Source organism: Lepus europaeus, chromosome 23 (genome assembly GCF_033115175.1).
Source record: "Lepus europaeus isolate LE1 chromosome 23, mLepTim1.pri, whole genome shotgun sequence".
NCBI classification, from domain to species: domain Eukaryota; kingdom Metazoa; phylum Chordata; class Mammalia; order Lagomorpha; family Leporidae; genus Lepus; species Lepus europaeus.
The window spans coordinates 21,158,051-21,182,998 of record NC_084849.1 but is presented as its reverse complement, the minus strand read 5'-3'; the positions used below and the strand labels follow the sequence as shown (position 1 = coordinate 21,182,998).

General features: G+C 65.9%; 1 protein-coding gene across 3 annotated transcripts in view; it reads left to right on the top strand.

Annotated features, from left to right (window-relative positions):
- The window catches only part of TTC28 (tetratricopeptide repeat domain 28), a 695,665-nt gene that overhangs the window by 663,103 nt on the left and 7,614 nt on the right, over window positions 1-24,948 (top strand). For 2 of the 3 annotated variants that reach the window (XM_062182794.1, XM_062182796.1), the window contains 7 exons: window positions 8,842-8,983; window positions 17,154-17,333; window positions 18,389-19,109; window positions 20,060-20,184; window positions 21,807-22,038; window positions 22,506-22,582; window positions 24,380-24,403. In XM_062182794.1, the coding sequence (XP_062038778.1) occupies window positions 8,842-8,983; window positions 17,154-17,333; window positions 18,389-19,109; window positions 20,060-20,184; window positions 21,807-22,038; window positions 22,506-22,582; window positions 24,380-24,403 (1,501 nt within the window). The remainder of the gene's footprint in view (window positions 1-8,841; window positions 8,984-17,153; window positions 17,334-18,388; window positions 19,110-20,059; window positions 20,185-21,806; window positions 22,039-22,505; window positions 22,583-24,379; window positions 24,404-24,948) is intronic. The other variant, XM_062182795.1, reaches the window with a different exon arrangement.

The following is a 24,948-nucleotide window of genomic DNA, read 5'->3' as shown; positions in this document are numbered from 1 at the left end:
TTCCTGACACACAGGTGGCCTCAGACTCCTGGTGGCTTTCAGCTGTTCTGAGTGAAATGGGAGGAGCAGCACTAACTCGAGTTTGTGAGTGGTGGCGGGGAGGGGCGTGGGAAGGTAGGAGAGGGGTATGTCTCTGTGTGCTGGGGGTGGGCCTCGCCCACCCCTCCTCTTCCTGTCCCACCTAGTGTCCTTTACATGAGAGAGCTGCCACAGTGGACCGCCCGGCAACCACGTGAGCTGCCTGCAGGTGTTCGGTCAAGGGAGCCAGCCCCCAGTCCTCGGGCCAAGTCAGATGTGTCAGGGCCCCTCGCTGATCACTGCTGAAATTCTGGAGCATGGAGTTACTCACTGTGGGAAGACGGTTTTTTGTCCCGTGCAGCTCTGACACGGGTCCTCTGAGCACAATACTGTGGATTAAGGCGTCGGTTCATTTAAACAACACCGGCCAGGTCCCCATCAGTCAGGTGGGTGCTGAGCCCAGCCCATGGGACTGGGTGGGGAGCGGCTCAGCACCGGAGCCCAGGCCAGCTGCCTGGCTGCTCTACACACAGCTTCCTTGGCGGGGTCTGACCCCGCTCAGGATGTAGGTCCCACCCTCCAAGGCAGCAAAGGAGGTATGGGGGTGGGGTGTCTCTGCAGACCCTTCGAATCCTGATCTTTTAGAAGCCACCCAGGGTGGACTGGATGAAGGAGGCAGCCGGTGCGTGGAGCAAGCCCTAAGGCCTGGGCCGGTTGGCAGCACCGTGTCCTCTGCTGCCTTGCTGATAAGCCCAGGAAGGGAGGGGCGCCAGCCTCCATCCACAGGGAGCCAGTGGCGAGGGCAGCCCAGGAGAAAGGCATCCGTGCGCACCTCTCTGAACTTCCGGTGCAGGCTCACAGCTCACCGCTGCGCACCCGGGCCGGGGGGCCAGAGTTCCCGGCCACGAGCAGGTGCCAGGGCTGACTGCATTTTTGCCCCCCAGCTGCCCGCCAGTCTGTGCCTCCCACGTGCCCTGCTTGCTGTGGGGTCCAGGCCCCTCTCTCTGCGCCTTCCATGGCCAGGAGTCTGGGCTAAGACATGGGTGGCTTGTCACCGAACAGAGCAGCAAGAAATGGCTGTTCAGCCGACTCCTGGGAACGGCTAGGGCTTGCAGAGCGCGTGTCCCTGGAGCGCACGGGGTGAGGTGGAGCAGCCGTGTGCAGGGCCCTGCGCACTGGAGCAGCGCGGCTCCCTCTGCAGGGCGCTGCAGCTCAGTGAGTTTATGGATTCCTTGGCCCTTTTGTCCCCGGGTGGGTTGCTGGGCTGATTGGTGAGTGCAGCGTCAGCGGCGGCTAACACGCGTCAGGGCTGACTTGGCTTCGGGGTCTCCCTCTTGCCGCCCTGGGAAGCTGGTCTTTGTTCTGCCTTTGTCTGCCTCTAGGTTCCTTCTTGCAGTGCACGTGGGGAGGAGACGCGTTTGTATTTTGAGTCCCGGGTGGACACCCCCAGGGACTGGACAGACATGGGCTCTTCTCTCGGCGAGGGCAGAGCGGCAGCCCTGGGCTTCAGGGATCACGCAGATGATCAGAGGGCCGTGAAAGTGTGCACGGGTGTGTGCGAGGCCCACCCCAGGGTCAGACCATGTTTGCGGTGGAGAAGAGGGGGGAAGAAGAGCCCCGTGCCTCGGCAGTGCCCTGGCGTTTAAAAGACCACGTGGGACGCAGGTCCCGGAGGGACATCCCGACTTTGTTGCCACCTCTGTTGCAGCTGACACACGCCTTGGGTCTTCTGAGTCCCCTGTCGTGGTCACACGTGTGGCTCTGTTGAGGGCGGTGTTGTGTTGCCCAGAGGTTAGTGACTGGAGCCAAACCAGAGAAGGGTTATACCTCCCCTGCTATAGAGAGGTGCCACACCCGGGCCGGGGTCCACCTAGCACCCTGTGCCACCCATGGCCTCGCGGGAGATGCATGGGAATTGGCAAGCGTGAGTCCTCCCAGAGACCAGATGTTCATGGAGACTGGGGGCTTGCAAGAGGGGACAGCGGCATCAGCAGCCCACGGGACCAGCCCCCCTTGGCTGTGAGCAGGGAGAGGGACAGCGGAGGGGGCTGGGCACGAGGATACGTGCCTGCCTCTGTGGCTGTGTGTGTCCGCAGGCTGTGGGCAGTGCAGGCAGCAGCAGGGCCAAAGGGAGCCAGAGCTGGCTGCTACCCCGCCACCGGGCACACTCTTCTGTGGAGCGGCCGGGCTGCGCGCCTCCCTAGCGGCTGACCTTGAGCGTTCTACCTGCCTGCTGATGGGGCTGTCGCGGGAATACAGCGAGCGTGGTGAGAGATGGATCTGCTGCCCAGTAGGAGCAGCTCCTCCCTCTCCTCGGCCCAGAGCTGAGGGAGGTCCCTGTGGCACCAAAGGCTCCTTACTGTGTGTGAGGGGGCAGGGGGACTGCCACCCACTCCACAGACCTCATCTTTCCCCAGAAGCCTGATTGCACAGCCTGATGGAGACTGCTTCTCCCCATACAACTGCTCTTGGGCCTGGCCTTGAACTGCCAAGGGTCCATGCCCAGCCCTGTCTCTGCTCAGTTGGTGGCCACGTGGCTCCGGGCTCCAGCGAGCTGAGTTCCCCCCTCAGCTGGACCTGGAGCAGCCCCCTGCCCCGACCCTCCCCACGCCAGTCATCTGGCTATAGGCGGGAGGGAGCCTGCCCTGGCATCCCATCCCGGGGCCCTGTGCTACAGACAAAGCAGGTGCAGGAGGCACTGGCAGGAGCCCCTTGACAAGCTGGTGCCTCTGGTGGCGACACGTGCGTGCGGAGCAGGTCTCCTCCAAGTCCAGGCCTGCCCACACGCTTCTAAGCGGCGATTTAACTTAGATGTTCTTTTCTTGCTTATTCACTCCCATTCCAGACGTGGTTTGACACAGTGTTACCAAAACATACAAATGCAACAAGGTTGCGATTTTTATAAATCAGGTGAGAAAAGCAAGACAGAGAGAAAATAAAAGTAGCAGTGAAGTTTATCGGTAAACCATTCTAAGCACTGCTGGAGACCAGCACAGACTGGACTCTGTTCTCGTAGCGGTCAGAGCAGGGAGGGCTGCGGCCCGGCCCTGCCCAGACCCACGGGCCTGAGGGTCAGAAGCTGCGGTTCAACAAAGCCCCTGGTGCTGCTCGGGAAGGTGGGAGCCGGAGCAGGGCTGTGCCGCATGTGGCTGCTTTCCTGCTGCTCTTCTCTGCACCACCCCTCATCCCTGCGTGACCCCTACCCCCAAAATGTGGTTCGCTGCTAAGACCACAGGCTCAGCGCCGCAACACTTCCGGTCTCCCTCCACTCCGTCTGATCCCCCTGCTGTGCCTGGTCCCCGGTGCACGCCGTTCTATGGTTATCACTGAGTACAGCCCTAGGAACAGCCCTGGAAGCCTGCCCCTGCTCCAGGGCTCCACTGCCCCAGGGGTGCGGATGGGGTTTTTCCCCTCTGGCTGACGGCACCGCCTATGTGGACCCCATGACCGCCCACCTGGCCAGCAAGCTGTGGTCCTGCCCCGCCCTGGAGGCACACGCTCCTGGCTGCGTCCCCCTCTCCCAGAGGAGTTGAGCTGGGTCCTTCACGGTCCCACCCTGCCGCCCGCCCTCCCCACCTCCTCCCATTCCTCCTCTCCCCTCCCCACTGCCCTAACCGGATGGACTGCTGGACTTGCCCCTTCCTACTGCAGGCACAGGGACGGAGCCTGAAGCGTCCCGTTGAATGCGTCTTGCACGGGTCCATCTGGGGTCGCCTGCCCAGGGGTCTCTCCCTCCCCGGAATCCCCTGGCCCATTGGGTGTTGTGTAGGAGCCGCTGCTTTTCACCTGGTTTTGCCAGGCGAGCCCATGCCTCTCACCCCCAGGCTGTGTGCTCACCCAGGGCCAGGCCGTGTCCCGTTTCTCCAGCTCCCAAGGTCCCTGGCGTGGCGCTTGGTGCTGTGTGTTTCGTGGGGGCAGGTGCCTGCTCACTTATGGGGGGAAGGCAGGTGAGCTTGAGAGACACTGAATACCCAATAACAGAGCCCACGACAGCAGTGAGCGGCTCTGGCCCGCTCTGGCTCTGCTCACTGTGGCTCCTGCCCAGGCCCTGCTGCAGGGCCCAGGAGAGTCCTGGAGCAAGAGGTGAGACGCCACGTGCGGCCCCTGACGCGCCTCTGAGCCAGCAGGAGCCAGGTGTCGCTGGGAGGGCAGGGGTCCCTGCCGGAGCAGCCCCAGCCTCTCGGCTTCTCTCCCGCCGAGGGAGCTGGGTGCTTGGTAATTAAGGAGGTGAGCGGCGGAGCGGGCGGCAGCTTAGCGAGCGCCCATCAGAATCCTTTTATTAACTGAATTGAGGCATCTCTGGCTGCTTGAATGTAATAGATTTGCCAATTAATTTTTCCAGTGGCTCCTTAAAGTTCAAGTCTCAGGCCAGCACCCACCCCACAGCCCACTGTGTCCCGAGCTCCACGGGGGATTTTGGAGCAGCCGGGTCAGGGCCGCGGTGAGGGGAGCAGCAGGAAATGATTCGCCATCGCCAGGCAGCCCCATCCCAGCGAGCAGGAGCCCTGCTCCACACGCCAGGGGCTCCAGCGAGCGCAGTGCTGAGGCTGAGCCCCAGCTGGGAGAGCCGAGAGGGGGAGGAGGAAGAGAGGGGCAGAGGCAGAGGCCCCCAGCACAGTCTGACCACAGCCCAGCGCCCCAAAAACAAACACAGAAGAGAAAGACACCCTGAGAAGGCAGGGCCTTCCTGAAACGGCCCCAGGCGGCCCTGGCTGGACCACCCAGCGCACCTGCTGGCCCCTGGAGACTGAGTCTGGACCAGCACCGCCTGTGAGGCCAGCCAGCGTGGAGTCCCTGTTGTCCTGTTTCTTGTGTCAGGACCCGGGAGGCCATGCGGGGCCTGTGCATGGGGGTCTCTGATTTCTGCAGCCCAGGCCTGGCGAGGTGAGCTCAGCCAGCCCAGCCGAGGGGGTCGCTTCAGCTCTGGGTCCCGCAGGCTGGAAACCTCTGCTGCGGCCAGGGCCTTGTCCCCGCTGCTGTAACTAGCTAGTTCCCCTCTTCCCACTGCTGTAACTAGCTCCCCTCTTTGGCAGCAGCCGGCGCCAGTCCCGCCGGCCTTGGGAATAGACCTCTCCATCCCCAGGGGCAGATTCGAGTGCAGCCAGGCGGGCGGGTGTTTGTCATCGTCGTGGAGACACGAACCGCACCCCTGACGCCTCTGCGGCTCCCCCTGGCTGCACTCACCGCATCGCGCAGCCCCTGCAGTGTGCGCACGTGCGCCCGGAGCAGGCAGCAGCCTCACCTCTCTCTCCCTGGATCCCTGCTTGCTCCCTGTCCTTCTCCACAGACTGCCGAAATGGCTGTTTCTCCCGGAGATTAATAAGCATCATGTGAGGAATGAGCTAATGAAGACCGCACCATGTGCCCAGGGCTCGGCTGCCAGGGAGTGAGCCGCTGTGAACCGGCGGGCCGCGAAGACGGCGAGCCAGCGCCACCTGCTGGGGGGCTGGGGCTGTGCGGCTGAACCCCAAGCTCAGCACCACCTTAGGGACGCAGATTCCCCACGGGGCCCTGAGCATTCCAGCTACGACTCTGACACCCGAAACCTGCGTGTCACCGTGGTGCCAAGCCTCAGCTCTCCTGTGCAGAACACAGCACTTGGACTGCCCGGGGCCTGGTACCGCACAGGCTCTGCAGAGGTGTGGGCACTTGCTCAGGGAGAGGAAATTGTTCAAAACGTCAAGAAACCGACAAGAGCTTTACCCCCACCCTTCCCTGTGGAAGCAAGAAGAGAGGGGAGTAAGGGAGCGGCCTGCCTGGCCCGCGGCCCATAGCCTGCTGGTGTCGAGGCCACGGCCACCTGCAGACGCTCAGGCTGGGGCGTGGGCCCCCTCGATCGTCTCCGCCTGCAGCGGCAGTGGTCACTGGCAATGCTGTGATAACAGCACACCAACCAGGCAGCCACGGCACCAACCCTTGGACGTGGGAAGACCTCAGGCAGGGCCCGGCAAGGCGGCCGGGGAGGGGCCGTGCCCTGGCTGCCTGGCCACCTGAGCCCTTCCCCATGGCTGCACCTCCCAGGGTCCAGGGACTGTCAGTCACTCCCCTCCCTTCTGGGACAGCCCTACGAGGGGACAGCCACATGGCACTGCTGTCCCTGCAGAGCGAGGCGCAGGGGCCGCCAGTGGACACAGCGAGAGGCGGCAGCTGCCCGGGGCTGGGTGACTGCTAACAGATGCCGCCTGCTGGCCCAGAAGTCTTGGCTGGGTTTCCTCCGACCTCAAATTATGGTTTTGCGTTGGTTGCTTTCAGTTTGCTGTGTTTTAACCCCCGGCTGACTGTGGGCCTTAGCTTTTCCTTCGAGAAGGCCGTCTCCAGGGCCGGGCGCTCTCTTCGTCATGGCAGCCCGATCACAGAGCGCTCTCCGCAGCAGCGGACGGGCTGTGGCCAGGTGCAGGTGCCGCCCCCCCCCCCCCCCCCCCCGCCCAGGCCAGGCCTGGCCCATTGCTCCAGAGACGTGGGTCTGCGAGCTACCAGCCAGCGCGAGGCCTGGTGCAGGAGGCTGGGAGCCTGCCCTGTGTGGGGCACTGAGCTCAACAAGCGAGGAGCTGGGAGAGACGGGACAAGGGCAGGGCCATGTAGGGGGTGGCTCAGTGGTGGCTTCCACTGGCAGCACAGGCGCCCTGCCTGCCCCACCAGGCCCGCACTGCACCTGCTCTGCCTGGAAACATAGCCAGGTCCCCAGGGAGGGCTTCCCAGGACACCTCCGTGGATCAGACAGGTGCTGCGAGCCGTGGCTTGTTTGCCAGCCCAGGGCGAGGGCGGCACATGGTCTGACCGTGGCCCCAGGTGGAGGTTCCTGGGAGGCGTGGTGGCGAAAAGAGGTAGATGGCCTGCCTCCCCCGCAGGACAGCCCAGGGCCCCACCAAGGCCCCTCCTCCACCTGCCGTCCCTCCGCCTGGAGTGACCCCTGCCAGGCAGGCTGCCGTGAAGCTGGCCCTTGGACCGATTCAACAGTGCTGGCCGTGGAAGCCCTCCCCGCCGGGGACCCTGCCCCTCTGCCTGTGGGGGAGCCGTTCCCCGTTGGTGCCACTGTGCCCCGAGAAGCCTCTGGTGCCTCCGTGTTCCATGAAAAGATGCCACCGGGTGGGCCAGCGCTTATGCCCTGGAACCCCTCGCCTGGGCTCCTGCCGCCCACCCCAGGCCTCTGTGTCATCAGCTAAGACCCCCCAAGCCTCCCCTGGCGCTGCGGGCTTGCCCGAGGCCGGGGCTGGAGCTCAGCAGGTTCCTCTCCGTTCCCTGCAGTCGGTTCCTTCCCCGTGGAGCTGGCGGCAGCCCCAGCCTCCCAGGCACTGCTTCCGGCAGCGCTGTTGTCTCGAGGGGGCCCACCCTGCCTATGTCCTGAGGTCAGACGGGCTGAGGGCTTGGAGTAAGTAGCCGTGCCTGGGCCTGCAGGCAGACCTCGGTCCCCCTCGGTGTGGCTGGGGCTGGCTTGCTCTAAGGCCCAGAGGGGAGCCTGAGCCGACACCCTAGAGCTGGGCACTGGGGCTTGGGGACGCGGTGGCTCCCTGGGGGGGCTAAGCAGGCTTGGGTACCTCGTTGCAGGCATGTGAGCTGACTGTGCAGGTCACGCTGTCAGGGTGAGGAGAGGGGGAGACGCGGAGGGACGGGCGGTTGCTGCCCTGGTGCCATCTGTGTGGTGACAGACACCGCGTGTCGCGCCCCAGCGTCTCCTCTGGCGAGCAGTTCTGTAATCCCACCCTCGGGGGAGAGCTGCTGTTTGCGGTGTGTTCTGTGGAATTCAGTGAGCCCCTGCGTGTCACCCCAGGGTTACCCGTGCTTCGTGGGCTCGGCTGGCACAGTCACCTGCGATCACCCGCGTCCCGAGTGAGTGGCTGTGGGCAGGCCCCAGCCTCCCAGCCCTGCCGCTGTGCGCTGGCCGGGAGCATGCGTGCCCCGTTCTTAGCTTCCCACCACCTGGGGCTTGGGCCAAGCAGGGCGCCGCCGAGGGCCACGTGTGGGAAGGGCCAGGGCCATGCCTGGAACATGCAGCCAGGTCCTCCGCGTCGTTTCTTCAGATGTCACAGGTCACGGCCTGGCCCGAGGCCAAGCAACCTCCTGGCTTCTTGGGCAGCATCCAGGTTGCCATCACTGTAGCCCAGCCATGGACCTGGCGCAAGCCACGGCCCCCGCCCCCCAGAGCTGGCAACCTCTAGCAGGAGCTCAAACCCTGTGCACGGTGTCTGCCCCGAGCGGGGACATCTGTGCGCTTGTCACGCAGGACTGTGACCAGGTGGCAGGGCCGAGGGGCGCGCTCTGACAGCTCGGTCACCAGCCCCGCTTTGCCGGTGCTTGGAACCGTGTTCTCAACAAACAAGGCAGTGGCTGTAGCAGTGACTGCCCAGTGGGAAACTTGGGGCCCACAGGGTTGAAAACACCTCCGTATTAAGAAAACCGTGCCTGGAACCAGAAACTAAACTGCCGAGTGAACCCCGCAGCCACACCTGACCGGAAGTGTGGCAGGGCTCTGCCGGGCTCCCACAGGTGTCCCACCGGGGCGGGGCGGAGCCCCCAGCCGGGCCGGTGCGCTCTTTGTCCTGTCTGTGGCTCCCATGTCGTGAGCTGGCTGGCACCTGGCGCTGCCGCTTGTCCCTGGCGGTCCTCACGGTTGCCTGCACACAGCGGCTCCGCGCAGGCTGTAATGAAATCCCGTGAACACACTGCGGGACACTGGGTTAGGTACAAAGACTCCGCAGAAATGTAAGCTGTCGTGTGCGGCTGCTTCGCCCCGCAGCTTCTAACAGCGCTGGCTGTCGTGTGGAGATGACTGAGGACAGGTGGGCAGCCCGCCGTGCCGGGGGTGACCGTGCCCTGTCTCCCCAGGAGCTGCCAGAGCGTCACCAGCCTGTTCAGCACCGCGTCGCCCACCAAGGACGGGACCTCGTCTCTCCCCAGGAGGCAGAGTGCGCTGGCCAAGCCCCCGCTCCGGGCCCTGTACGACCTGCTCATAGCACCCATGGAAGGGGTAAGTGCCGCCCGGGTGTCAGAACGCATCAGTTACCCGTCGGTGCCCACGCGGATCCCCCAGGCTCCTGGCACGAGAGCGGAGCTCCTCCAGGATCCGAGTCCTCCGGTCAGCGTCTCGGGCAGCATTTGAAAGCGCAAACGGACGTGAGCTCTGGCCCGGCTTCCCCTTAACGGATGGGGCCCCGGGCCTCACGTTGGCAGACCTGGGCTCCGCTCCCAGCTCTGCCCCTACAAGCCTGGTAAATTTGGCGTCGGTGACCTCACACCCGCAGTGAGGCGATGCTCCCTTCCCAGCCTGCCCGGCCACCTGTGGGAGGGACCCTGGGAGGGGCAGGGGCGCAGGCAGGAGAGCACCCCTCGTCCTGCACCCCACTCCCCGCCCTCACTGTGGAATCCTGCCTGAGCGAGTTCATCCAGGGCTGTGCTTTGGACAGGAAGGTGCCTCTGAGCATCCAGCCCGCCCTCCTCCTCAGACAGTCAGCATGGCTGCCTGGGGCGTGGGGTGCAGCCTTCACGGTGCCCCCGCACGAGCAGCCGCTCACGGGTGTCCTGAGGTGTGTCCCCTGCCCTGTGCAGCGGCACTCAGCAGCACACCCAGCTCTCTAACTGCATGAGCAGGGCCGGGGCCCCGTGGGTGTGTCGGGAAGCCAGGTGGGGCCGGCAGCCAGGGAGGAGATGAGCTCACAGGTGCTGGGGTGGTCCCCCGGGGCATTCGCGTCTGCTCCGGCCGTCCTGGGGAGGCCGCAGCTTGGCAGTGAGGCCCCGTGTCCAGAAGGTGCCTCCACCCACCCCTGCCCAATTGTCCACGCACGCTGTCCCCGTGCCCCGCACGGGGGAGCAGAGGGCCTTTGGGAATCTCTGGCCCCGCCTTCCCGCTCGCCCTCCTTGTCGGCCAGTGAGGGTGCCAGCCCTGGGCACGTGGGCTGGGGTGGGACTGGGGTTGTGCAGTGGCGCAGGCAGCCGGGCCCTGCACCCCGTGGGCCCTGGGCCGCAGCCACTGCTGTGCCTTCCTCCCCGCACCCTGGGGCCTCCCCTCATGGTCGCCCCTGTCCCCACGCACACCGGCTGTCCTCCCTTGTCGGGCACAGTCTCTCCGGCAGCCGCCTGACCACAAGGGGCCTGGTGACACCCGGCCAGCCGTGCGTGCCTACCGCGAGGGGAGAGTGCGGGCGTCCCTCGTTGCAGCTTCCCGGCTGCTCTCCCAGACACCTCTGCGGGTGGCCGGCCCCAGCCTCACCCATGGGGTCTCCAGAGTCCCAGGCCCGTCTCTGGTCGCATTCTTGCTCTGAGGTGGGAGGGGAGCCGAGGGCAGAGCCAGAGCCGGGCTGCGGCTGTCGCCTCTGCCCCCATGGGGAGCAGGGCTCATCTTCAGCCCAGCCCCCAAGTCACTTCCTCTTTGAAGCCTGCCCTGCTGCCCCCAGCCCCCGCCTTCCCTGAGCTCTTCACCCACCTGTCCACCAGGGGGCGCCCTGCATCCTTGGGTGTCTAGTGGCACTGATAGTTGGCTAGGCTCAGACCCGGCTCATTCTCTCCTTGCTGCCCCCCCGCCCCGTGCTCCTCTCTGGGACAGCAAGGACTGGTCCTCCTCTCTGGTCCCCTGTCGCTGGCACGGCACCTGGTGGCCGCCTGCACAAGGCCCACAGCTGCATCCGCAGCCCAGGTCTAGTTCTGTCTGCATGGAGGCAGAAGACCCAGGAAGAGATCAGCCAGTGAGCAGAGCCAGGAGCTTTCCACGACACGAAGCGGAAGGCAGGGGCCCTCCGTCCGTCCGCTCAGCCCGTGTTTCCAGGGGACAAGCCTGCAGGGACCCACGCCTGAGTGTCTGCTCCCGGAGGGGAGCTGGGGGCCGTGGGCAGGAGAGCACCCCTCGTCCTGCACGGGAGCGTTTCCGCCCGGGGAGGAGCTGCTGATGCCACAGGGGTCCCGGAGGGGGGCTCTGGGCGCCTGTGCTGCTCTTCTCCCGGACGCACCCCTGGGGCTCCGAGAGTGAGGCTGCACTCCCAGGGTCCTCGGGGTCTCGTGTCTGGACGCCAGCGTGTCTCCAGGGGCTGGAGGACAGGGAAGATTTAGGAACTCGGGCCTCGACCGGGGAGAGTGATGATCAGGCCGACGCCTTGACACAGATGGCTGTCAGGTCCCCCCCCCCCCCACAGCGCCCCGACAGCGCCCCGAGCGTGTGGCCTTGGCTCAGGTCAGGGGACGGCCCGGGCCTGCCACGCAGACGCTCCATCTGGTGGCCCAGTGCTGGCTGCAGCGAGGGCGCGTGGCTGCGGGCCGAGCCCCCTTGAAGCCTCTGGAGCCGGTGGTCAGTGCGAGAGCTGTGGCCGGGCTGACAGGAGCCACTGTGTGTCAGTGACAACACCTTGCTGCCAAGCTGCGCCTGCCCCGTTTCATTCATTCATTCAACAAATACTGGAGTGGGGGCCGGCGTTGTGGCGTAGCTGGTTAGGCACGGCTTGTTCTGCCTTTCAAATCAATCAATCAAGCTTTAAAAACGATACAGACATGTGCCAGGCACACGCTGCCCTGACCCCGGAGGAAGCTGAGAGGCTGGGCAAGGACTGTGCCCCAGCGCTGGACGCTCACCAGCTCGGCTCGGCCTCCCGGCCGGCTTCACCCCCAGAACAGCCCACCCCTCCTCGCCCCTGCCCCGGCACAGGAGGCCGGAATCGCAGTCTCGCTTCTCGCCGCTAGAGGGCGTCAGGACACCGCCCGCCGCTCCCACGCCCCGCGGCCGGCTCCAGGGAGACCACAAATCGACACGGCAGGTCCAGGATTCTGATTCAGCGACACCGCGGGGCTCAAGCGCTCGGCCTCTTCACGTGGGGCACGTAATTATCCCAATGACCGCCTTTGTTTGGCCCCAGTCGTGTTGCTCCGGGCCGGGAAGGGAAGAGCACGGGTCTGATTTAATTTGGCTTAAGCGAGGCCGTGCCGTCCAGGCTCTCTCCCGGAGCCGCGCTGTCCTCTGCTGTCAGCACGGGGCGAGCGTGTCCGCTTCTCCGGGAGGCGGGCCGCTCCCTCTGCACGGGAGCCATCATCACGCATTAAGTCAAGTCCTGCCCGATAGCCCAAGGAGGCAATGTCACCGGAGAAAAGCCGCGAGGGTGAGCGTGAAGGGCACTGGGCGCGCTGGCCCTCCATCGCATCGACGTGAAGAGGGGTGGCCGGGCCCCGCCAGACCCCCTGCTTCCTGGGCGAGGGCGGCCCCAGGCCAGCCCCAGCCGCGCAGAACCACACGCGAGCTCCACACGCGAGCTCCGCCCTCCCAGCACCCACGGCCGAGGCTCAGGGCTTCCTCCGGCCGGGCACTGCCCCGTCAAGGAACCAGGCCCAGTAGCAGAGCGATCTGGAAAGGCCCAATGGGGACGCCCGTCAGGCCTCTGGGGGCGCGGACGCCGGCCACGTCCTCGTCCCGAGCCACTGGGTCCATCCACTCTGTTTCCCTTCGAGTCCTCTGAGAGCCCAGGCGCTGGGAGGAGCAGCGAGGCCGGACGATCCGAAAGCCGTGCTCGCTGGCTTCTGCTGTGGTTCCTGGAGCCACCGAGTCCCCTGCGGCCTGGTGTGCGGCAGGCAGGGTGGGGGCCACCTCCCTGAACACGGGAGCATGAGCAGGGGGACCCCTGCCATGAGGACAGCTGGGCGCTGGCCTGGCCGGGACTCTAACTGCTGCTGGGGGGCGGGGGGAGATCCCCGTGGTGCCTCGCAAAATGCGCCTTGGAAAACCAGGCAGCACCACGCGGAAGGAGGCGCTGGGTGCCGGTGCTCGCTGTGCCTGCGTGGACCACAGCTCTGCCGCAGAGACTCTCAGACGCCGGCGTGGAGGGCAGGGTGAGGCCATGAGGCCAGCAGCCAGGCCATCTGACTGATTTCGGACGGAGACAGCTGTAGTAATATTCAAATGAGGACAGGTGTCACCCAAAGACAGCAAGCATTTGCACACTGATTGGGGGAGGACGCATGTAGGCGATTACTGGCCAGCTGTCTGTGTGACGGAGACACGGGCGAGGGCGCAGGCCCATCAGGGAGCTCCCACAGGTAGGGGGCTCTCACCTGTGCCGCCACGGCAGGTGGGAATGGGGGCACCAGCTCCGTTCTGGCTCCTGCGGGCCACCCTCAGCCGCAGCAGCTCCGAGGGCCCCGTGGGAGCCAGTCTGCCCCTCAGGCTCCTGCTGGCCGTTGGTCACGTTTCTCGGACCCCCACCCAGCTTGCCTTGTCTGTCACAGGTCGTCCGGGCAGACAGCAGGCTGTTGTCTGGTTGGTCCCAGGTTTGGTAAGGGCACGGGGTCAGCCGGCCTGGAGGTCATTGCTGATGACCTGTGTGATGCACACCCGTCCACGACGAGCCTTCCCGGGGAGCATGGAGAGGTGGCCCTGCCTTAAACAGCGCTGTCTGATCAACCCCCTCCGTCACAAACACCGGGCCCTGCTCGGGGTCCAGCTCCCCCGGCGTCCTGTGCCTCTGGTGTCCTTGTCCACGGCAATGTTCGCTTCGTCCTGTGTCACTGGCTGCGCGCTCCCAGGCCCCAGTGTGGTCTGCCCTCCCCGTGGTGGCCTGTGATGCCACGAAACCCCGCAGTAAAGAGGGGACCCCCGGAGCCCTCCCGTGCTGCATGGTGCACACAGCACGCAGTTCTCAGGCCAGAGAGCAGCGCCCGTGCAGCCTAACAGCTGATACAGCGCGCCCTGGGCAGCTGAGGATGGCGGTGCCCGGGCATGTGAACGGAGGGCCCCCGACCCGCGCACACGTCTGGGATCCGTAGGGTTGCCGGGGAGAACCGCGGGCTGGTGATCCGGTGGTGGGGTAACCGCTCCGTCAGCAGCTGTGGACGGTGGTGCCCGGGCATGTGAACGGAGGGCCCCCGACCCGCGCACACGTCTGGGATCCGTAGGGTTGCCGGGGAGAACCGCGGGCTGGTGATCCGGTGGTGGGGTAACCGCTCCGTCAGCAGCTGTGGACGGTGGTGCCCAGACGTGTGAACGGAGGGCCCCCGACCCGCGCACACGTCTGGGATCCGTAGGGTTGCCGGGGAGAACCGCGGGCTGGTGATCCGGTGGTGGGGTAACCGCTCCGTCAGCAGCTGTGGACGGCAGTGCGAGGCTGCAGGAGGGCTGGTGACGTCCGGCGTCCCTGGGTTGGAGCTGGGGGGTTGGGGGCTTCAGAGGGGCCGCGTGGGAGGGGAGCAGGCTGCACCCCAAGGATGACGGCGCAGGACGGGCGCTCGGGCAGTGCCCTCCCAGTACCTGGAAGGTCCCACTTGGCCCCTGTGTGCCGATGCTGGGCACAGTCCAGGTGTTGCACACACTGCCCTGCTCCTCCATCTCGGGCAGTGAGGAGTACACACTGGTGCTGCCCTGAGGGTCTGGACATGGAGGGGTGGGGGCTAAGGAGCTGCAGCAGTGCCCGGAGCCATTGCCCTCGACACGCCCGCTAGCACCCAGGTGCCTCGGGCACCCACACCCTCCATGGCAGAGGCCTCTTCCAGACCCTGCTGCGCTCTCCCTGGGCTAACCAGGGCGCAGTGCACAGAGCAGCATCACCAAGACTATGTGACCACAGGGAGACCGCGTGGCTCTCCAGGCCGAGGGGTGCACCCTGGGAAGAGGCACTGGAGGAGGGGTGCCTCGGCCCCCAGGCCACAGCGGGCGGGGCTGCCCCCTGGGTGCGGGTGTGGGTGTGTGCCCTTGGGCAGGAGTGCTCCCTGTCACGGGGCCTGCACACTCAGGGACAGCAGATCCTGTGTCCTGGCCTCTGGTCTTGTTCTCCTTCAGAAGAGCCCACTTCTGGGAAGATCTGAGCCTTTGACGGGGTTTGCTGGGCTCTCTCAGCTGCTGGTGGAGGCTGATGGCGGAGCCACACGCTCTTCCGAACCCAGGCCCCGGGAGAAGCCGGCACATGCTCTCTTCTAGGCCAACAGGCGGGTGCGAGCTGCGTCTCCCCTTGGTGATCTAAGCAGCGATGTGTGCAGAGACCCCCTTCTCCCTTTTTAAAAGATTGATTTATTTGAAAGGCAGAGTTACAGAGAGCTTCCATCCGCTGGTTCACTTCCCAAACGGCCGCAATGGCTGCGGCTAGGCCAGGCTGAAGCCAGGCCCAACCTGGAACTTCATCTGGGACTCCCACTTGGGTGCAGGGGCCCAAGCACTTTCCCAGGAGTCTCAGCAGGGAGCCGATTCGGAAGTGGGGCAGCCAGGACATATGGGATGCCGGCCATAGTTTAACCCACTGCACCACAATGCTGACCCCTTTTGTCCCTTCTCAAGTCCATGTGTGGGTCTTTGGGTACCGGGCAGTGTTCACAGGCCAAAGGCAGAACGCGAGCATTGTCCTTGAAGGACCCAGAACTGGCAGTGGGGCTGGAGGTCCAGAGAGCAGTCTCCCCTCGGCCAGGTCCTCCCTTCCCGCACCCCCGCCCTCAAGGCTCTCTCGCCCCCTCCCGCGAGTCTCCTTGTCCCTTCCTCGGGGGCCCTGTGCTCTCTCTCCTGCAGCATGGCCACCGCCCCCCACCATGGCCGCTCCTGCTCGGCCGCGGCCTCTCCCTTGCCAGACCTGCCCAGGGGCCTCGTCCGCTCAGCCCTCACGCAGCAGGGCAGTCCCCGCACAGCCTGGCCGCGCGGCTGGCTGGGCGCCTCCGCCTGCGGGGGCTGGCGCGTTAGTTCCCGTGGGCCACTCTGCTCGTACCAGGGTCCTTCAAAAAGTTCCTGGAAAATGGAGTAGAAGGAAGAGTTTATTTTGCCACACACAGAAGTTAAATCTGTGCACAGCTTTCTCACTCGCTGTCCGTGGCCTTCTGGAGAGTCCTTGAGTTGGGCGTCACTTGGTGACCGCCTCCCTCGGCGCATCCCTGGTGAGCTTACAGCAGGGACGGCGCCCAGCCCGGCCCGACTTCCCCAAGGAGCACAGCAGGCCAGGGTGGGCGCTGCTCGGGGGCTGGGCTTGGGAGAGGGACCCCTGCAGGGCGTCCCGGAGGACATGGCCGCTGCCAGGCACGCGCCTCTGGGAAGCAGGTTTTGCAGGGCACGTGAGCGGCGCTCTGGAGATAGGTGGCTCATGAATGCTTCCTCAGGCAGGTTCCAGCCCGCGGCGGCTGCCTCACCTCGCCCCGCACGCCCACTCTGACCAGGCACGTGTCCATGCAGGTGCAGTCAGCACTGAGCTGTCACCACTGCTGGCCCCATCGCTGAGCTCGGGATGCCACTGAGTGTGGTGGCGCTGCCTGCGGGGTTCAGGAATAGCGCAGGGAGGAAGCCTGGCCCAGGTGCGTGCGTGGACCCAGAGCTCACCCACCAGGCCACTGTGACAAAGCCCTTCCCTCCCAGGTCACAGGGGAAAGGGCTCGGAAGCAAACAAGCGGTGCGCTGGCTGCCTGCTTCCGTTTCTCTGCTTTACGTGCAGCTAGAATTTAAAAAAAAAAGTGGGGGAGGTCGTGGGGCTTTGTGGAGCCGAGTCCCGCCAGGCACGTGTCACTTTGGGTTAGCCGAGTGCTCCCGCCACTCTCAGCCAGGCGCCCAGGGCAGCGCAGCAGACGGGGCTGGCGAGCGCTTCGGCTTCCCCAGGGCGGGGGGGGGGGGGGGGGGGGGGCTGGCGGACTCCCGCAGAGCCAGCCCTGGCCCCAGGCGCCTGGTGCGCGGAGGGGCTGGCTGTCTGCCGAGCCTGACCTCCTCCCCGCAGGCTCAGGGCAGCTCCTGCCCTGTCTGTTCCCGCTCAGCCTACATTTCATTGGTGTCCAGTCGCCGCCTCCATGGGCAGTGCCCTTGGAAAGACAGCGGTGGTAGAGCGCGAGGATGAGCGGGTGTCTGTCCTCTGTGGCTGTGTGCACCCTCCTTCACCCACCCCTTCCTGGAGGGCTGGTGTCTGTGCTTTGGCACAACTGAGCTCCCCAGAGCCTGGGCCCCAGGGATCACTGCTTAGGGGAGGAGCCGGGGGACCCCCCCCCACTCCACCCCCCCCCCCCGCACCTGCTGCCCTCCCTGAACTTCCGGCCTCTGGAAAACGCACCTTGCTCCCGCAGAGTGGTTGGCGCCTGATTTGAGAGCGGGCACCCCAGACCACTCTGGGGTCCCTGTGCTGAGGTCCTGTGTCCTGGTCCTGGGGGACACCGGGTCTCAGCGCCCCGGGGTGGGCTGGCGCCTGGCGCCCCCTCAGCCTCTTGTGCTTGCTCCACAGGGCCTGATGCACTCCAGTGGCCCGGTGGGCCGGCACCGGCAGCTGGTCCTGGTCCTGGAGGGGGAGCTCTACCTCATCCCCTTCGCCCTGCTGAAGGGAAGCTCCTCCAACGAGTACCTGTACGAGCGCTTCGCCCTCATCGCCGTGCCCGCCATCCGCTCGCTCAGCCCGCACTCCAAGGTAGGGCTCCGGGCCGTGGTCTCCCCCTGGGGGGGACCCTCAGAGAGGAAGTGTCCCTGGGCGGGAGGCCCCCTGCTCTCCACTGGGCTGGGCGTCACATGCTGTCCTGCAGAGGGGCCGGGCAGGTTCACGTCTCACTCAGCAAGGCCAGTCGGGGTGGGAAGGCAGCAAGGAGCCCGCGAACTGCGGAGGCCAGGCCCCACCCCAGGCGCACTGCTGCTCCAACCCCAAAGCCTGGGAGACCTGGGAACCCTGGCTTCCCTCTGGCCCCTGGGGTTGCAGGGCCACCTACTGCGGGCGTCTGACTCGCCGTGTGGTCACTGCCCACCCGTGGCCGGGCGCCCTCTGAGCCCAGGTGCCGGCCCTGCGTGCTCCCCGGGCCGAGCCTGTGGCCTGGTTCACCCGGGGTCGGGCTGGGCCTCACTGGTTGTGGAGACGTTAATTCAAGCGGAGCAGTGAGCTGACGGGCACCTAGCCTTGCTGTGACATCATTTTCCAACCTTTGGGTCCTTGATGTGTCCCCAGAAGTCATCATGGGGAAAACTCGGCCCTCCGCTGGGCTTCTGTCTGCGGAGTGTGTGTGTGCCCTGCCCCTCACACAGCAGCCTGGGCGCGCGGCGCCCCCGGGAGACAGGGCGGCACGCAGCAGCCTGGGCGCGCGGCGCTCCCGGGAGACAGGGCGGCACACAGCAGCCTGGGCGCTCGGCGCTCCCGGGAGACAGGGTGGCACGCAGCAGCCTGGGCGCGGCGCTCCCGGGAGACAGGGCGGCACGCAGCAGCCTGGGTGCGTGGCGCTCCCGGGAGACAGGGTGGCCTGCTCCTCTGAGGCTGATGCACACGTGAACGGAGCCACTCCCAAGCCCGTGTGCATTCTGTCCCCGCAGGGCCGCTGCTCCCCCTGCCACGCCCGATCCGTGTTGAGAACGCGGCAGGGCAGACCCGTCTCAGGAAGTCGGGTGCGTGTGGCGAGGACACGTGGCGACATCAGCGTGAACGGGGTTGTAGGGGTCCAGGGGCCCCCCCTGACCGTGACCTGCTTGTGTCCCCTCCCCCAGACTCAGCTGAGGAAGAGCCCGCCCACCTACTCCAGTTCCACGTCCATGGCGGCTGTCATCGGCAACCCCAAGCTGCCGTCGGCCGTGATGGACAGGTGGCTGTGGGGGCCCATGCCGGCGGCCGAGGAGGAAGCCTACATGGTGTCGGAGCTGCTGGGCTGCCAGCCCCTGGTGGGCAGCGTGGCCACCAAAGAGAGGGTCATGAGCGCCCTGACCCAGGCCGAGTGCGTGCACTTCGCCACCCACATCTCCTGGAAGCTGTCGGCCCTGGTCCTCACGCCCAGCGCGGACGGCAACCCGGGCAGCAGCAAGAGCTCCTTCGGCCACCCCTACACCATCCCCGAGTCCCTGCGGGTCCAGGACGACGCCAGCGACGCCGAGAGCATCTCGGACTGCCCGCCCCTGCAGGAGCTGCTGCTCACGGCCGCCGACGTCCTGGACCTGCGGCTGCCCGTGAAGCTGGTGGTGCTCGGCTCCTCCCAGGAGTCCAACGGCAGAGTCACGGCCGACGGGGTCATCGCGCTCACGCGCGCCTTCCTGGCCGCCGGCGCACAGTGCGTGCTCGTGTCTCTGTGGCCGGTGCCCGTGGCCGCTTCCAAGATGTTCATCCACGCCTTCTACTCGTCGCTGCTGAACGGCCTCAAGGCCAGCGCGGCGCTGGGGGAGGCCATGAAGGCGGTGCAGAGCAGCAAGGCCTTCGCGCACCCGTCCCACTGGGCAGGTAGACGCCTCCGCGGAGATCCCCGGGGTTCCAGGTGCAGCCGGCGGGGGGCAGGCGGGCGGCAGGGCAGCCGTGGCAGAGGCGGCGCGGGGGCCGGGTGTGCGGAGCCCCACCCTCTGCCCGAGCTGCCTCTCCTCCTGGGCACGCTGTGGACAGGGACTCCTGGTGGGGTGTGCGGCCCACCCCACCTCCTGCCCCTCAGTGACCACCCCGACTATAGGAAGGAGGCAGGTGGGAGAGAGACCCAGGATTTGGTGGGCGGGGCCCAAGGTGGAGCTTGTTCCCATCTTGCGCGTGACTGGAGACAGCTGCTCAGGCTCCCTCAAGCTCCCCGTTGGCATCTGAGGGACCTGTAAGGGGGGGCAGACGTCGGGGAGGCCTGCTGCAGGGGCTGGGGCCGGGGCAGGGACATCTGGTCCCCAGGGGTGGGAAGGGAGCAGCGGACGCAGCAGCCGCCGTGCCGTAGACCCTCCCTGGCAGGCTGGGACCCACAGAGGGCAAGGCCGGGCCTGCTGTGCTCCCCAGGGGCCCTGGAGCCAAGCAGAAACTCCCACCGTGCGTCACAGCGGTGCTGACCGTAGAGCAGACGGAGGCCACCCAAACCACCTTTCCAGACTCTGGCATCTTTCTGTTTTAATGGCAAAAGCCTTACCCACGGTGTACTATTAAAGACTGCAACCAGCTCGGGCAAGCGCCCCCAGCCCTGTCCCGGGATGGGAGGAGGGCCTCAGGGGCTCCTTTGCTGGGTGCCAACTCACCCCGGGGCCCCCGAGACCCTGAGGCCCACGCCCTCCCCACGGCCTGGGACACAGGGAGAGCCCCCCACGCCCCCAGCCGCCCACTACAGTGCTGCTCCCTGCGCTGCCCGGAAAGCCCACCATCTCCACGGCACGCTGGGGGTTAACCCCGGGTTGTCAGCTGCCCACTGAGGCCTCCTCCCCGCCCCCCAGGGTTTCTGCTCATCGGGAGCGATGTCAAGCTGAACAGTCCCTCGTCCATCATCGGCCAGGCCCTCACGGAGATCCTGCAGCATCCGGAGCGCGCCCGCGATGCCCTGCGAGTGCTGCTGCACCTGGTGAGCGCCGGCGACGCCCTCCCTTGGGGCTGCATGGGTGTGGGGGGGCACAGCACTGCGGAGGGCTCCAGCCAGGCCTTCGTGGCCGCCGCGGAGCATCTGCGGATGGCTAGGGGCGGTCCCAGCGGTCCTCACCACAACCCTGGGGGAGGGGTGGCTGAGGACAGTGGCCCTCACCCAGTTTCCAGGCCACGGGGCTTTGGGCAAAGTCGCTTTGCCTCTTTGAGCCTCAGTTTCCTCTCCGGGCGCGCGGTCGGGGCCGGAGCTGCTACTCCTCGGTTACACGGCGCTGGCCTCGATAACTTGGCTCCAAGAGGTGTCCGAGCGTGCGTGCGCTCTTGGCCTGCCCTACGCCTGCAGGCTGCGTGCCGGAGTAGAAACCACGGCAGCAGGGATGCAGACCTGTGCCCTGCTCCCCCTGGGCAACCTGATGGCAGCTCCAGCGCCCTGGGAGCCCCTGGCCTTCTCAGTCCGTGCCCACCCCTTCCCAGCCCAGGCCCAGGCGGTGCGTCGCAAGCACACTGTTTCCAGACCTGGCACGAGGCCCTGCTCCACGGCTGCCTCCCAGGCTGCAGCTGCACCCGCCACGGCTGGCTCGGGGCTCCCGGTGGGCATGTCCCCGGGGCTGTGCAAATGTCCAGGCAGGGCCTTGGTAGCAGACCGATGAGTCGAGCTGTCCCCTCAGCCTGGGGTGTGCCAAAGGCTTGCTCAGGCCTCAGAGTCATCAGTGTGCACGGGGGAGGGCGGTGCCCACAGCCTCCGATGGCGCTCGGGCTGGGCTCGGTGTCACCCGCGCCACCTGCAGCAGACTGGCTCCTGGGCTCGGCCTGGGTTGGACATGGCTTCCTGGTGCCAGCCCACGTCTGGGAACTGCACGGGCCTCTGGGTTATGCAGCACTGGGGCCGTCCTCCGGGCCCTGTTAGCCCACAGCCCCTCTCCCCTGCTGCGGCCAGGGGCTGTCCTCTGAGGTCACAGAACTCCCGCTTTCTGCTCGAGGGCCCCTGGAGTGCATGTGGGGGCCTCGGGGGCCGGAAGTCAAGGGCACGGGACCCCACCTCCTAGCTCACCCTGGGTGCTCCGGTCCCAGTGAGCAGTGGCCCAGGGGGCAGCAGAGACCAGCCCCCGCGACACCTTGTACTTTCTGTGTCTCCACGAACAGCACCAGCGCCTCGGGGCACGCGGTATCGGGGTGGACAGGGAAGGCTCTGGGCTGTTACCAGAGCGAGCTCAGCCCATGGGGCCGGGCACCCGGTAGACCTTGGAGGACAGCTGGCACTTCCTGGTGGAGGGGCAGTGATGGGGGCGGCCTGAGGGGCTGAGGGTCCAAGGGTGTGGGGCCCCTGGCCTGAGATCTGGCCTCTGCGCGGGGAGCTGGGCCAGGAGGGGCCAGGCGAGCGAAGCGACAGAGCCCTCAGCACAGCACATGTCTGGCTGCAAAGATGTTGACCTTGTCACCACTACCCACCTTGCATGGCGGCTGGCCATGGCCCAGCATCGCAGCCTTGGCTCCTGGTCATACGGGCTGCCCAGAAGGCAGCAGCGACACCCGGGCCTCTGTGTTCCCCGTGCACGCAGAGGGCGGGCGGGGCTGCCAGGCCTGACCAAGCCCCGACCCCTCCAGGTGGAGAAGTCCCTGCAGCGCATCCAGAACGGGCAGCGCAACGCCATGTACACGTCCCAGCAGAGCGTGGAGAACAAAGTGGGCGGCATCCCTGGCTGGCAGGCGCTCCTCACCGCCGTGGGCTTCCGGCTGGACCCCCCAGCCAGCGGGCTGCCGGCGGCCGTCTTCTTCCCCACCTCCGACCCGGGCGACCGGCTCCAGCAGTGCAGCAGCACCCTCCAGTCCCTGCTGGGTGAGCCGGGCCCGGGCAGAGCCGCTGGGTCTCAGGGCTGGGGAGAGAGGGAGGAGAGGATCCTGGGAAACGGCTCCGTGTCCCAGAGCCCCCTCCCCTGCTGTAGAGGGGGGCACGGCCTTTCCTGAGCCTCTGTCCTGGGGTGACAGGAGGCGGCACCGGGCACACCAGTGCTGCCTTTGACACCGGCACTGTCACTGGGGGTGGAGCCGAGCGCTGGCCCCAGGGAGGAACCGCCCCTTGTGCTGGGGGCTGAGCAGGCTCTGGACGCCCCCGCCCCACTTGCCTGCGTCGGGGACCGCACTCTCCTTTTCTGGGTCGCGTGTGATACACACCTGGCTCGGCCAAGTTCCTGAAAAACAGCACCAACGCTGAGGGTTTCGGGTCCTTTCCTCCGGGCAGGGGGCTGGACTGTGGGTGCAGAAGCCACAGTCGGAATGACGCCCGCCCCCTTCCCCTTGGTCTAGGTCTGCCCAACCCTGCCCTCCAAGCCCTCTGCAAACTCATCACGGCCTCGGAGACAGGGGAGCAGCTCATCAGCCGGGTAAGTGCAGCCCCGCAGCCCGGCCTGGGCCTGCACACAGAGGGCTCCGGCCCGCACAGGAAGCGGCAGGTCAGCGCCCTGGTGCTGCCTGTCCCGGGTCATCCCACCCCTCTCACGCACTGACAGGTGTTAGAGCCCCTCCTCTGGGTCCAGGGGGGCTGCTGGCATCCTGTCTTTCCCTCAGACCCAGCATGCCCCACTCCCAGCAGAACAGCACCGAGTGCAGCAGGCGTGGCCACTGCGGGGCTGTGGGAGAGTAAGAGGTGCCTGCTCCGAGGAGTACAGAGCTGAGCCGGGGGTTGGAGGCTCCTCCCCCTTAGTGCGGAGCAGGTCCTTCCCATGCCGGCCTTGGAGCTGCTCTGCACCCACTGATCATCCTGGCGGCCCTGGGGTCTGGAAGAAGCCCCAGGTGTCAGCCACGTGTGGGAGAGGGCTTGTGGATGCTCTCACAGCCCCTGAAGAGCAATGGGTTCTTTTGGATTTTTAAAAGATTTGAAGGGGGCTGGCGCTATGGCATAGTGGGCTAAGCATCTGTCTGCGGCGCCGGCATCCCATATGAGTGCCAGTTCGTGTCCCAGTAGCTCCTCTTCTGATCCAGCTCTCTGCCATGGCCTGGGAAAGCAGTGGAAGATGGCCCAAGTCCATGGGCCCCTGCACCTGTGTGTGAGACCCAGAAGCTCCTGGCTCCTGGCTTCAGAATGGCCCAGCTCTGGCCATTGCAGTCATTTAGGGAGTGAACCAGTGATGGAAGACCTTTCTCTCTGTCTCTCCCTCTCTAACTCTACCTCTCAAATAAACCTTAAAAACAAAAAAGTTTATTTGAAAGGTAAGGCTATAGAGAGTGGGGAACGTTCCTTCCACTGGTTCACGCCCTGAATGGCCGCAACTGGGCCAGACCGAGTCCTGAAACTCCATCTGGGTCTCCCACATGGGTGCAGGGGCCCATGGACTTGGGCCATCTTCCGCTGAGTTCCCAGGCCACAGCAGAGAGCTGGATCGGAAGTGGAGTAGCCGGGACTTGAACCGGCGCTCATTTGGGATGCCAGCTTCGCGGGTGGTGGTTTAATGCGTGGAGCCACAGTGCCAGCCCCTACAGAGCATTTTTTTTCTGGTCATTTTGGAATGCAATGGTCCGCGGGCACTGGTAGCCACTACTATTGGCTCACAGAGGTAAAGCCCGTGCAGGACTGAGCTCTGGTCTGGAACGTCGGCCGCCCCAGGTCTGTGCCTCCCCGAGCTCCCGCGCCCTGTGCGGGAACCGTGCTTGCAGAACAGCCTCAGGAGACCCCTCCGTAGCCTGGATCTTAAACCCCTGGAGCCCGGAGGGTCAGGAATCTGTGTTCTACAAAAACAAAGGAGCTAGAGTCGCGTCAGGACACTAGCAGGGTAGGGCTGAGTGTCCCAGAGCGCCGAGCGCGAGGGTTCTGGCTTTCGGTGGGAGCCTGAGGCGCTGCGCCTGCTACACCATCGGGCCCCTGCTCCGGAGTTGTCCCAGGCTGCACCCCCCGGGGCGGTGGCCTCTCTGGGGGCTTCTCCCGTGTTACTCTGGAATTCCTCACACCCCGGCTGACCCCGCTGTGCCCCTTGGCCCTGCACGTCCGGCCCGGGTGTGGCTGTTCCTCCTCCTGTGTGTCCCCTGCTGACTCTCGCTCCTGTCCCCACGTGGCGGTCAGAGCCACGGCCTGTGTGGCGCTTCCTAAAGCAGCGATCAGCTCGTGTTGCATAACAGCCTGTGCTTGAGTCTAAACTCTTCTCTCTCTCTCTTTCTTTCTTTTCCTTATAATCTGCTGGCCGAAGGCTGTTAAAAATATGGTGGGAATGGTGAGTACTCTTTAAGTGACTGTGGTAAGGTGAGCCCCTGCACCCGCCCACCCCCGCGTTCCCCTGGCGCTCTGAGCTTGGCGTGCACGCGCTGTCCAGTGGAGCCTCCCGTGCTGTGGCCTAGGTGACCTGTGCCCTCCCCTTCCTCTGCTCTGGCTCCCCTTTCCTGCTCCGCCCATCTGTGTCCTCGATGTGACATTGTCAAGTTCACCCTGAAGCAGGGGCAGGTCCAGTTTTACGTGAGTGATGCTGCACCCCCAAAGACCCCTGAGTAGGGCACTCCGGCCCCGTGGTGCAAGGTGCGCAGGCATCCTGGAGGCCATGTGGGTTCTTCCGCGACCACCTCTGACCCCAGACCCAAAAGCTGACTGGAATTCCATAGGTACCACTGGGATGGCCCCTGCAGCCCCACTGCCCTGCGGGTTCCCCCAGACAGGCGGCAGGACGGCAGGCAGGGAGGCCTTGGTAGAGTTGTCAGCGCTCGCACTGCGGACGGCAGGGACGAGAGCACGGGGCCGGGCGGCTGCTCACACCCTACCTCTCTC